The 14435-nt window shown below is 44.2% G+C and overlaps 1 protein-coding gene across 1 annotated transcript in view; it reads left to right on the top strand.

Moving 5' to 3' along the window:
- The window catches only part of ADAMTS20 (ADAM metallopeptidase with thrombospondin type 1 motif 20), a 298739-nt gene that overhangs the window by 179080 nt on the left and 105224 nt on the right, over positions 1-14435 (top strand). The window contains exons 19-21 of the mRNA XM_077472691.1: positions 667-793; positions 2288-2498; positions 11868-12032. Coding sequence (XP_077328817.1) covers positions 667-793; positions 2288-2498; positions 11868-12032 — 503 coding nt within the window. The remainder of the gene's footprint in view (positions 1-666; positions 794-2287; positions 2499-11867; positions 12033-14435) is intronic.

The raw sequence follows: 14435 nt of genomic DNA, 5'->3' as shown, positions 1-14435 counted from the left end.
ACCAACCTCCTTGAGGTTAAAAAATACAATATAATAATGGTGTTGTGGTAACTTGACAAAAAAACAATATAAATAAAATAATATTTTGGAGAGCACTAGAAAAAAATAAAAATAAATGTAGATCTTGATAAAAAAAAAAGAAGAAACAAAAATTATAAACATTATTATGGAGCCATCTCCATTACGAATGCTAGTTTTACCAGACTGAGCCCTCCCGTCTCGTAATTTAGTCTGAGCATGTGTGGCACTTTGTGCGTCGGAATTGTGTACTCACGGTCAGAATTTACGCAAACAGATTTTATTGTTGGAAAATTTGAGAACCAGATCTCAAATTTTGTGCGACGCAAATTCTGATGGAAATTGTCCAATGGAGCCTACACACAGTTGGAATTTCTGAGAAAAGGCTCCCATCGAACAGTTTCCATCAGAAAATCCGACCGTGTGTTACGGGGCATTAGTATGTGCTAAAGGTACCTGAAAATAAAGTATTTGTATATACCTTACCCCTTTCTTTTGCATTGATGGACATGGTGTCACCATTCTTCCAGGAAGATTCCTGGAAATTGCAGAGCAGGGGAAATCACGCAAAAAGTCAAACTCTCTAGTGCTACTACAAACTGTAATGATACTGTCATAAGTATTTAATTTATCATATTTAACTTTTAGGTGTCCGCAAGAGAAAGATGACTTGCCTACGTAGAAATGACCGCGCTGTTGTTTCTGAGCAGAGGTGTGAGAATTTACCTCGCCCAGAATCCATAACTGAGTCATGTAATACAGACTGTCAGTTAAGGTAAATATACATATAGGATGCTTGTATACTCCCTACTTATCTTCCCCATTAAACCTTCATTATTTGTACTTCCATACATTATCAAAGTACAATAGAACTGAAATTTAAATATCATCTTGCACAGTAATTACATGAATACCCTGAAATGTTGAGTGGTCTTGTTTAATGTCAATGAGCTAAGCAATATTTATTAGAACAGTAAATCCATAAAAACAGTCAAAACGAACAGTGAAGGGAGAGAGAAACAGTTAAAGTGATTGTAAAGGCTCTTTTTTTTTTTTTTTTTAATAACAAACGTATTATATTTACGTCCTCTGTGCAGTTGGTTTTGCACAAAGCAGCCCAGATCCTCCTCTTCTCGGGTCCCTCTTTTGCTGCTCCTAGCCTCTCTCTTCTTTGAGTGCCCCTCAGCCAGCAGCTTGCTACAGAGTTCACCCAAGCTGAGTCAGAGCTCTGTGTATCCATTCAGACATGTAGCCCCGAACTGGCCCTGCCCCCTCTCTCCCCTGATTGGCTGGCTGACTTTGATTGACAGGCGCGGGAGCCAATGGCGCTGCTGCTCTGTCTTAGCCAATCAGTAGGAGTGTCCTGGATGACTGAGGGAATGGTGGACATTGCTGGAGAGGGAAGAGGATCAGGTAGGTAATTGGGGGGGGGGGGGCTGGTGGGGGCTACTACCCACAGAAGATTTTTTTTATCTTAATGCCTAGAATGCATTAAGATAAAAAACCTTCTGCCTTTACAACTCCTTTAATTCATTTTTTGCTGTGCTCAACGGTTATTCATGTTATGAGTACTCAAGCACGACACATGTCAACCGCTTTGCTCACCTTCTACTGTTAGTTTTGACTGCTTTTAAGTATTTACAATTCTACTAAAGATTGTATAAGAAGACCAGTTGCAAGCTGGGTTGGCGCCCTTTATATGCTGGATGTTGAGTCCTGTGGTGTGGGTTGACTTGGAACAGTGTTTAGATACTTTAGACAGCTTATGCTTGCCCTTGACTGCGACTGCTACTGCTCAGCTTACTATTACCTAGTACTGCTTCTCAAGTTATGTTTTTTCTGTTTTACCTTTAAAGTGAATTGCTTATGTTGACCAAAGTGTATTAATCAGCACTACTGCTAAGTGCCTGGGAAGAATCCTGGATGCTAGTCCCTGGCTGTATATAGGTCCTTGACTCCAAAATGTGATTAAACCCCCCCAGATGCTAGCCAGGACTCTTTTATTGAGTGGGCAAATATCAAAATGGGTATTTGACCAATTTATATTCCATATTCCAAGGTAGTCTGCTGGAAGGTTACATCCTTAGAAGACGTGACTGGCTAAACAGAATTATAAGCCTTTGGCAAAAATATTCACCTGTAAAGCATTATAAGAGAGTCAAAAAATACAATGATCTATCAGATACAATGATGTATCAGTAACTAATTTCATATAGTGGTTATATAAATATACATCTATTTGGCTCTGTCTAATGGATTATGTTTACAGGTGGTATGTGATTAGTAAAAGTGATTGTTCATCACAATGTGGACCTGGACATCGATCTTTAGATATACGCTGCATAAAATATTCTTCTGTAAGAGGCCTGACTACTCCAGTAGAAGATACGTACTGTAACAGCTATCCTAAACCTGCACATCGAGAACCTTGCCATGGGGACTGCCACTCTGTCAACTGGCGTTATTCAGAATGGTCCCAGGTGTGTACGTAGAAATCATAAATGTAATATGTAACAAAAAAAAAAGCACAAACCGAGACTATAAGCTTACAAACCCTTCACCAGTCCCAAGTCCTCAGTGCTTTTATATCAAAGAGCCAAGAAAGACAAACACACCAAGGCTAGACTTCAACAGACAGTTATATTATAGCAATAATAATTAATATCCTAAGAGAAATTAAAAAAAAAAAATGTTAATTTAATCATGTCCCTATCTACTGACCATTAATTGGCCAAAATTAAATAAAAATACCAAAGGTATAACAGCTTTAATGAAAATCTCAACAAATCCCCATCCCTCCTTTCCCCTCCTAGAAGAGCTCTCCCATATGGTGTTCTCAACAGTACTATCAGCCCAAACTCCCTGGACAATAAGATAACTGTCCTCACGTGCAGTGACCAAAAGTGCTTGTATAAAGAAAACCATGTCTACAACATGTTATAATACAATAAAGCATAATGAAGAATGATAAACAACAGAAACTATATTGTCTCAATTGTGCTCAGAGAACACCTTTCTCTAAAATGACATAACAAAAAACACTGGGCAACGACTAACAATCATCATGTAATAATTAACTGGGGCAGTCAGATGCCTCCATAGTTGTCGCAAGGCCAGAATAATTCAATGGCAACAAAAAGGCCAATATTGACTGAATAATAGCACTGATAGAACACAGATAGTATACAGCGAGTGCTTATTGAGATTTAACAGCATTATGTTGATATCACTGGTGACACAACGCCAATGGTAATCAAATATATGAGTGTTAGTGTCATATATCTGACTGTGGAGCCCAAGATGGTGAAGGTAGCCTCTTGTGCAATTCTAGTCCAAACACCCCTGGTAGTGAAGACATGGGCAGCTAGGACAGTGGAAGGGCTCAGGTTCCGGGAATCTTGAACAGTGAACTAACTAGAGCTTTTGAAATACAGGAGTCCTTCCAGTGGCATTATGGAGTCAGGTCACAAGCTAAGATCAGCAGCAACCAGGCAAACAGGTGTAGGATTGTGATCAAGTTCAAGATCAGGAACAGGCAGTATACTGCTACTACTACTGTAGTGTTCAAAACAGCATAGTGAACTGGGACAGATTCTCGTCTTGGAGATCCCTTTTGAAGGAGCATAAGGTGGGTGCCAAAACAGGTGTTAAGCAGTTTTGCCAGCCAAACCTGGCTATGCCAGAGATAATCCCGTGATAGGTGATCTCTGGCATAGCCAGATTTGGCTGGCAAAACTGCAGGTCCCCTCTTATGGCAGAAGCTGGCAAGAAGCCACACGACTTCTCATGCCAAGGGGCACACCGACAATCTTAGAATTCCATGCATCTCCTTCCCAGTTCTGCACACATCACACCATCGCAATCTATGATGTTGCGGTGCATGCACAAATGGTCTGGGGGACTCCCAGTCTACATAACCTCTGGGAGAGCAATTCTAGCAAAGTAATACACAACACAAATACCTGTGTCCTCAACAGAGAAGATATACACAAAGATAACCAAATCCAACCAGCTCAGTCTTTATAAATGCAAACCTTTTCCCTGTTTGAGTCAATGGAGTGATACACCGCTAGGGATGAGCTGAACACCTCCCCGGTTCGGTTCGCACCAGAACCTGCGAACGGATCGAAAAATCGTATGAACTTTAGAACCCCATTAAAGTCTATGGGACTCGAAAGTTCGAAATCAAAAGTGCTAATTTTAAAGGCTAATATGCAAGTTATTGTCCTAAAAAGGGTTTGGGGACCTGGCTCCTGCCCCAGGGGACATGTATCAATGCAAAAAAAACTTTTAAAAACTGATGTTTTTTCGGGAGCACTGATTTTAATGATGCTTAAAGTGAAAAAAAAATTTGTGCCTGGGGGGTGTCTATAGTATGCATTTTCACATGATTCCCGTGTTTAGAACAGTCCCTGCACAAAATGACATTTCTAACGGAAAAAAAGTAATTTAAAACTGCTTGCGGTTTTAATGTAATGTCTGGTTCCGGCAATACGGATGAAAATCATTGAGAAAAATGACATGGGTAGCCCCCCTGCCCATTACCAGCCCCTTTGGGTCTGTACGGATATTAAGGGGAACCTCATGCCCAAGGAAAGGCGTGGGGCCCCCAGGCCCTATATACTCAGAACAGCAGTATACAGGCGGTGCAAACAAGACAGGGACTGTGTAGGTTTGTTGTGTTAAGTAGAATCTGTTTGTAATTTTGAACTGGTACATTTTTAAAGTGTAGCTCCAGTCCAAAAATCTATTTTTAAGCTTTTTGGAAAACATAGGGAAGGGTTATCACCCCTGTATATTTTTTTTGGCCGTCCGTCTTTTTTCATCTCACTTCCTGTTGTCTCTTTCCGTTTGCAAGTAGGAGACGTTTGTAAGTTGGATGTTTGAAAGTAGGGGCCTGGCCTATATGCTCTGCAGAAATTTGGGCCTAAGGTGTTGGTGTTGTCACAACACTGTAAGCCCTCACAGTTACTCTTGGTGGGTGCTGGAACGGGCCCTGCTGTGAAATATTATATCAAGAATTGTAATTACATGCACCTGTTAAACAGGGGCTGAAAAATTGGGCCTTAGGCACTGGTGCAAAAACACTGCAACACCTCACAGAATCTTTAGTTGGAGAACAGAAATGAGCCCTGCTGCAAAGTATTGCATCAAAAATTTTAATTACACGCCCCTGTTAAACAGGGGCTTAAAAATTGGGCCTTAGGTGCTGGTGCAAAGACACTGCAGCCCCTCAAAGATACTCTAGTTGGAGCACAGGAATGAGCCCTGCTGCAAAGTATTGCATCAAAAATTGTAATTACATGCCCCTGTTAAACAGGGGCTGAAAAATTGGGCCTTAGCCACTGGTGGCGGCGCCCAGAACCAAAAATGTTCTTCCAATCGATCAGCAGGATCATTGAGGAGGAAGAGGATAGTTAGTCAGCATAACAGGATAGTCACTCAGCATCAGCATAGGCAGTCTTGAAGGGATGTGACATTTAAAAAAAAATTATTCGGTTACATCAGCTTCAGGTGCTTGGTAGCTGGTGGTGATCTATGACTGGTTCATCTTTATGAAGGTCAGTCAATCAACCGAGTCGGTGGACAGGCGCACCCTGTGATCGGTTACAAAGCCTCCAGCAGCACTGAATGTGCGTTCCGAAAGAACGCTGGATTCAGGACAGGCCAGTAGCTCAATTGCATAACTGTGCAAGCTCTGGCCAGTGATCCATCCTCATGACCCAGTAACCCAGAGGATTTTCGGTGGGAAAGGTGTCCAAGTCTGACCTTGCCCCTAGGTATTCCTGCACCATGTAAATCAGACGCTGGCGATGGTTTCTGGAACCGATCATAGGTTGGGGCTGTGGACTAAAAAATTGTCTGTCAGACGGCCACCTTCTCTACCGCTCCTTCTGGCTGACCGAAGCCTCATCAACACGTTGTCCAGGACCAAGAATTTGTAACCTCCCAGTCTCTGTGAACGCATTGCACAGACCTTTCTGCAAGGCCTCCCAGAGATGTCTCATCCTCTGCTCCCTCTGCGATGACAAGATAAGGTCTGCAACCTTGCCCTTGTACCGTGGCTCAATGAGAGTTGCCAGCCAGTAATGATCCCTCTCCTTGATCCGAAGAATACGAGGATCCTTCCGCAGGCTTTGCAGAATCAGGGAGAACATGCAGAGTAGGTTAGCTGAGACATTCGGTCCGGAGTCCTTTGGGTCACTAAGGACGACATGATCTGCAGCCACCTCCTCCCCGCCATGTACAAGTCCATGGGTTTCTTGGGACTGTAAATCATCCTTAAAAGACTTCTGCTGATGCTGAGTGCCAGGGTCCACCTCCATGCTGACACAATCCTCCTCCTCCTCTGCCTGTGTGATCGGCAGGACAGCAGGAACACTGTCTGGTCCTCCTCTTCCTGCCTCTGTTCTGCCTCAAGGTCCCTGTCCATTATTCCACGCAGTGTGTGCTCCAAAAGGTGGACAAGAGGTACAGTGTCACTGATGCATGCACTGTCACTGCTCTCCATCCTCGTGGCCTTATCAAATGGTGACAGGACAGTGCATGCATCCCTGATCATGGCCCACTGGCGTGGGGAAAAAAAATGAGCTCCTCTGACCCTGTCCTGGTGCCCTAGTCGCACAGGTACTCATTGATGGCCCTCTGCTGTGTGTGCAGCCACTGCAGCATGGCCAACGTTGAGTTCCACCTGGTGGGCATGTCACAGATTAGGCGGTTCTTGGGCAGGTTCAATTTCTTTTGGTGCTCAGCCAGCCGAGCACTGGCTTTATATGACTGGTGGAATTGCACACAGACTTTCCTGGCCTGCCTCAGGACATCCTGTAAGCCCGGGTACCTGCCCCACAACTGCTGCACCACCAAGTTAAGGACGTGAGCCACACAGGGTACATGGGTCAGTTGTCCCTGTCGGAGGGCAGAGAGGAGGTTGATGCCATTGTTGCAAACCACCATTCCTGGCTTAAGCTGGCATGGCATCAACCACCTCTCGGCCTGCCCCTGCAGAGCTGACAGAATATCTGCCCCAGTGTGGCTCCTGTCCCCCAAGCACACCAGTGCAAGCATGCCATGGCATCTTTTTGCCTGCGCACTTGCGTAGCCCCTTGAATGCCTACGGAGCACCGCTGGTTCCGAGGAAAAAGCACAGGAAGAGGCCATGGAGGAAGAAGAAGAGGAGGGGCTGGAGGAGAGAGGTGTGTCACAACTAGTAGTAGCATTTTGGAGGCGTGGTGGCGAAACAACCTCCAACACTACTGCACCTTGTCCTGCATCCTTCCCAGCTGCTAGAACAGTGACCCAATGCGCCATGAAAGATAGGTAGCGTCCCTGTCCAGGCCTGCTTGACCATGAGTCAGTGGTAATATGTACCTTACCGCTGACTGCCCTGTCCAGCGAGGTATAGACATTGCCTTCCACATGCCGGTAGAGAGCCGGAATCGCCTTCCGTGTGAAAAAATGGCGTTTGGGAACCTGCCACTGAGGAACTGCACATTGCAAAAACTTACGGAAGGGGGCCGAGTCTACCAACTGAAAAGGCAGCAGTTGAAGTGCTAGCAATTTAGCCAAGCTAGCATTCAACCGCTGGGCATGTGGATGGCTGGGAGTGAACTTCTTTCGATGGTCCAGCTGCTGGGGCAGAGAAATTTTCCTGGTACAATCAGATGTCACAACAACACCAGCAATTGGGGTAGCTTCAGGTAAACACTGTGCAGGGGGCACAATACACCGACTGTAACTGCTACAGCTGCCTGTGGTATAGGACTAGAACAACACGAGCAATTGGGGTAGCTTCAGGTGTACACTGTGCAGGTGGCACAATACACCGACTATAACTGCTGAAGCTGCCTGTGGTATAGGACTAGAACAACACCAGCAACTGGGGGTAGATCCAGCTGTACACTGTGCAGGTGACTCAATACACCGACTGTAACTGCTACAGCTGCCTGTGGTATAGGACTAGAACAACACCAGCAATTGGGGGTAGCTCCAGGTGTACACTGTGCAGGTGGCACAATACACCGACTGTAACTGCTGCAGCTGCCTGTGGTATAGGACTAGAACAACATGAGCAATTGGGGGTAGCTTTAGGTGTACACAATACACCAACTGTAACTGCTGCAGCTGCCTGTGGTATAGGACTAGAACAACACCAGCAATTAGGGTAGCTTGAGGTGTACACTGTGCAGGGGGCACAATACACCAACTGTAACTGCTACAGCTGCCTGTGGTTTAGGACTAGAACAACACGAGCAATTGGGTTAGCTTCGGGTGTACACTGTGCAGGTGGCACAATACACTGACTGTAACTGCTACAGCTGCCTGTGGTATAGGACTAGAACAACACCAGTAATTGGGGTAGCTTCAGGTGTACACTGTGCAGGTGGCACAATGCACGACTGTAACTGCTGCAGCTGCCTGTGGTATAGGACTGGAATAACACCAGCAACTGGGGGTAGCTTCAGCTGTACACTGTGCAGGTGGCATAATACACTGACTGTAACTGCTACAGCTACCTGTGGTATAGGACTAGAACAACACCTGCAATTGGGGGTAGCTTCAGGTGTACACTGTGCAGGTGGCACAATACACCGACTGTAACTGCTACAGCTACCTGTGGTATAGGACTAGAACAACACCTGCAATTGGGGGTAGCTTCAGGTGTACACTGTGCAGGTGGCACAATACACCGACTGTAACTGCTGCAGCTGCCTGTGGTATAGGACCAGAACAACACTAGCAATTGGGGTAGCTTCAGCTATACACTGTGCAGGTGACACAATACATTGACTGTAACTGCTGCAGCTGCCTGTGGTATAGAACAACACCAGCAATTGGGGGTAGCTTCAGGTGTACACTGTGCAGGAGGCACAATACACAGACTGTAACTGCTGCAGCTGCCTGTGGTATAGGACTAAAACAACATGAGTAATTGAGGGTAGCTTCAGGTGTACACTGTGCAGGTGGCACAATACACCAACTGTAACTGCTGCAGCTGCCTGTGGTATAGGGCCAGAACAACACCAGCAATTGGGGTAGCTTCAGGTGTACACTGTGCAGGGGGCACAATACACCGACTGTAACTGCTGCAGCTGCCTGTAGTATAGGACCAGAACAACACCAGCAATTGGGGTAGCTTCAGGTGTACACTGTGCAGGGGGCACAATACACCGACTGTAATTGCACTAGGTTCAAAAGAAATGAAGACACTGTCTCTGCCTATCTGTCTCTCTATGAGCCACCGCAACACACTACGCAAGGGCACCGTGCAGGCAGCCTTATATACTATGGGGCGTGTACTAAACCCCCTGAGCTATAATTGGCATCCTGCCTGTGGCCAATTATGGCTCTCCTCGCTGCCGGCACTGTGATTGGCCAAGCACGCGTGTCATAGTGCATACTTGGCCAATCATCAGCCAGCAATGCACTGCGATGGCACAGTGCATTGTGGGCCGTGAGCGCCACACGAATATGGCGCAAACCGCCCATAAAGTTCTGGCTTCGCCGAACGGACGAACATAAGTTCAACTCGAACACCCAGCTCATCCCTATCCACCGCCTTCAATAGCATCCTTCAATAAACCATAATTGTTTAATCATGAGATAATAGGCCCCAGGGAACATGGTTTAACCACTTGCTTACTGGGCACTTAAACCCCCCTCCTGCCCAGACCAATTTTCAGCTTTCAGCGCTGATGCACTTTGAACGACAATTGCGCGGGCATACAACACTGTACCCAAATGAAATTTTTATCATCTTTTTCCCACAAATAGAGCTTTCATTTGGTGGTATTTAATTACAGCTGGGAGTTTTATTTTTTGCTAAAAAAACAAAAAAAAATGCAAAAAACAAAAACAAAATCATGTTTATTAGTTTGTTATAAAATTTTGCAAACAGGTTATTTTTCTCCTTCATCGAAGTTCGCTGATGAGGCGGCACTGATAGGCTGCACTGGTGGGCACTGATAGGCTGCACTGGTGGGCACTGATAGGCATAGTTAAGGCGGTACTAATAGGCACAGATAAGGTGGCACCGATAAGCACAGATAAGGCGGTACTGATGGGCACAGATAAGGCGGCACTGATGGGCAAAGATGGGCACAGATAAGATGGCACGGATGGGTGGCACTAAGGGGCACTGATAGGTACCACTGATAGATGGGACTGATGGGCACTGATAGGTGGCACTGATAGGTGGCTCTGATAGGTGGCACTGATGGGCGGCACTGATGGGCACTGGTAGATGACACTGATGGGCATGGATATGTGGCACTGGGGTGCAGCACGGTTGTTGAGGCAGATTGTGGGCACTGATGGGTGGCACTGTGGGCACTGATGGGTGGCACTGTGGGCACTGCTGGGTAGCACTGTGGGCACTGCTGGGTGGCACTGTGGGCACTGCTGGGTGGCACTATGGGCACTGCTGGGTGGCACTGACGGAGGGGAACTTATTAAGGAGGTGGCACTGGCAGGGGGCAGGTGGGCACTGGCAGGGCTGGCCGTGATCGTGACTGATGTCCCGATCACGGCCGCCGGTGATCGGCTCTTTTTTTTCTCCTTTTTATTCCAGCGCGAGGAGGAATAATAGCCGATTACCGGCTCCGTTGTATCACATGATGATCATTGGCTGACAGCTGATCACGTGGTAAGGGGTCGGGATCGACCCCTTGCTCGGATCAGTGATCAGGTGAGTCTCATAGACTCGCCGATCACAGAGCGCGCCGCGCGCGCCCCTCAGGGGGCACGCAGGCCGCTCGTGCACGGGACGACATCAATAGACTTAGTCCCGGCAAAGGAGGTCCGCGCTGTAGCCGTCATTTGGCTATAGCGCGGATCTCTACTGGTTAAAATACATCAGTAAAAAATTCAATTAAGTTAAACACTAAAAATTCTCAAAAACATATTAGAATTTAAATTGTCATTCACTCCAGTTCCCGAATAAAAAAAAAATATAAAAAAATATTTCTTCTTTGACAATGTGAATTTCAAGGTATTAGGATCATTTGTAATACTCCCAGCTCTCACATTTAAGTGCTGAAAGCCTTAGTAGGAAGTTGCTAGGCCCAAGCACTCTTATGTGTAGGACTCTGAGTGTACATGAATACTAACTTTCAGAAAGTTAATCTTTGCATAGGAGTGTTAGGTGTTTCAGTGACTAAAAAGGAAGGCTGGGGACATTAAGAAGGTAAGAGCATACACCGTGCTGGACAGTGGCTGCATTTGCTGAGAACAGGTTAATTTGAAATGGTTCTCCAAAGAAAAAGTTAAACTTGTTCTACTTACAGAGTTTTCCCTCTATGTAAATGGAAATAGTTATTCTTTCCAAGATAAGCCCCTTAATAAACCAACTTTGTTACATTTTGTCTCTAATTTACCTAATTTAAAGGATCAGTCCTAAATCAAAAACTATTTCAGCTTTAGCAGATGCTGGACACTTAAAGCAGTTGAGTCTCTGTGGGATGCTATTTTTTGTGAATTCTGCACTTTCTGAGCCTGCGCACCTGTTATGACCATTATGATGGTCCCAATCTTCTTGCTGGAATTTTCACTTTTTTGTAAATTCAGAATGTAAAAGAACATGCTAGAACATGCTATGTTAATAACACCAAAAACTCCCAGGTGGACAGGAACCGTGGCTGGGAGATCCCTTTGTTGGCGTATCTAGAACATAGACGTCAGGGGTTTTCACAACCTGTTGGGATCCATTTTCTAAAATACACTTTTGGGTGGACTGAACTTTAATGGGCTACAAATATGAATTTTATCAGATCATGTGATTTATTGAAGCATATTTCCTGAACAAATTTTTTATTGAACTGTGCATTATACATATTGATAAATGCATGTTGCAGTGCTCTCGGAGTTGTGGAAATGGCGTGCAGTCAAGGGAAGCCTACTGTATGAACAACCTTGGACACCGATTGGATGATCGAGAGTGCAATGAAGATCATAAAATTGTAACCCAGACCTGTAATGAACACTCTTGCCCTGCCTGGGTTGCCAGTGAATGGAGTGAGGTAGGATTTGTGGACAAACTCATATTCTAAAGGTGCATGTTACAGCTAAGTATGTTGTGTTCACACACCTTACTACAGATGATTTTAGGTCTGTCAGATGTTTAGAACTCTGAATTCTGTAAAAGCATATCCATAGTCAAAATATAAAATCATATATTAATTTCCACATTATATTTTAATAATTTCTAGTCTACTCATATTAATCTGAACAGTGTTGAAGTTTGTAAACTTTGTGAAGATCCCCACACATTTACTTCCTTGAATTCTATGACACGTATTTACTATACCCTGTTGATGGGCACTGCTGTACTACAGAATTCATAAAGCCTGTTTTCTGAACTACAGAAGTGCTCAGAAGAGGAGTTACAGGAGGTGGAGTCAGTATAGGAATCACTAATTGCAGGCAGCAAATTACCATGGGATAAGTAGTCCTTAGAAATCAAAAGTAAACAGCAGTGGGGAAGCTGCAAAGGATGCAGGAAGTTGTGGAAAGAGACAGCCAGCATACAGACAGCACTCGCACACATGGGAATTTTTCAAGTAAGCTTATGTTGAATTGCCAAAAATAACTATTATATTGCCAATACAGTGCTGATGTTATAAAATGCAAAGTGCATAGTTCTAAGGATTTTTCTCAGCAGTAGAAGGCAGGGTACAGGAATCTGATCTCACACACTTCACAGCTAGAGTACAGAGATCAGTGTAACCTGAGTGGAGGGAATGGACACTGACACACCACCCTTTACATAGAATTATAGGGAAATATATACAGCTGAGACTGTCAGTCAACTGTTGTGTGCTAGAGGTAGGGTGGGCCATCACTTGGGATTCTCTTGTGTTGGCTTAACCTATTAGGAGTGTATCATGCATATAGCAGAGGGAAGAGACAGTAGAGAGAAATTATACTGGGTGTCTCAGATAGAGGAAAGTACACACCATAGAAGGATATGCTTTGCTAATTTTTCATGTCAGAGATTTACAACCACTTTAGACTAAACAGCAGTGTTAAGGACTGGAAAATATGAAGTCACTTTATTTTCTGATTATCAGTTTTAACCAATTCTAAATTGTTGCTAATGTAGAAGGAAGCTGCTGTACCAACATTCTGTCCTAGAAACCCTAGAGTACCACTATATGTTGCATGTTGGATGTTTCAGTAACCATAAAGTAACTTGTGTTCTCTTATAACTCTGTCTTGCATGAACAAGCAAACTGTATACTTGCAGAATTCAAGAGTAGTTTGCAGTAGAATCTACACTCCAGCATCTGAGCGTATGCCAGCTAAACCCTAAAATTAAAATTATATTCTGCTCTACTGTTTTTGTGTCTACTCTAACAACTGTTAGTGATTTTATTTGTTCTCATAAAAAAGACCTTGTGGCTATTATTATAGGCCTGTAACTTAAAAACCTTAATGAACAATTCACAGAGACCTTGTGTGCATGTGTAGAAGTTCAAGAGATTACGTACGTATGCTGTTGGTTGGCCAACAGATTTCATAATAAACACCCGTACAGTGAGGTAAAAAAGTATTTGATCCCCTGCTGATTTTGTACATTTGCCCTCTGACAAAGAAAGAAATCAATCTATAATTTTAATGCTCGTTTTATTATAACAGCGAGAGAAATAACAACAAAAATATCTAGATAAACGCATTTCAAAAGTTATAAATTGATTTGCATTTTAATGAGTGAAATAAGTATTTGACCCTTTCTCAAACATGAGTTAATACTTGGTGGCAAAACCCTTGTTGGCAATCAGAGAGGTCAGACGTTTCTTGTAGTTGGCCACCAGGTTTGCACACATCTCAGGAGGGATTTTGTCCCACTCCTCTTTGCAGATCCTCTCCAAGTCATTAAGGTTTTGAGGGTGACGTTTGGTAACTCAAACCTTCAGCTTTCTCCACATACTTTCTATGGGATTAAGGTCTGGAGACTGGCTTGGCCACTCTAGGACCTTAACCACTTGCTTACTGGACACTTAAACCCCCCCTCCTATCCAGACCAATTTTCAGCGCTGATGCATTTGAATGACAGTTGCGTGGTCATACAACACCGTACCCAAATTACATTTTATAATTTTTTACCCCCCAAATAGAGCTTTCTTTTGGTGGTATTTGATCACCTGTGTGGTTTTTATTTTTTGTTAAAAAAATGTAAAAAGACAGAATTAAAAAAAAAAACGTTTTTTTAACATTTTGGTATAAAAATTTAAACTGGGTAACTTTTGTCCATCATTGATGTACACTGATGAGGTGTTAGTGATGGGCACTGATAGGTGTCAGTGATGGGCACTGATAGGTGTCAGTGATGGGCACTGATCGGTTACACTGATAGGCAGCACTTATATGTGGCAATGATTGGCACCACTGGTGGACATTGATAGGTGGCACTTGTGGGCATT

Source organism: Lithobates pipiens, unplaced genomic scaffold, assembly GCF_037356315.1.
Source record: "Lithobates pipiens isolate NorthernLeopardFrog02 unplaced genomic scaffold, aLitPip1_a1.2 Scaffold_8, whole genome shotgun sequence".
NCBI lineage: Eukaryota > Metazoa > Chordata > Amphibia > Anura > Ranidae > Lithobates > Lithobates pipiens.
Note: the sequence above shows the minus strand (reverse complement) of the source record. Positions and strands in the feature narration are given on the sequence as shown.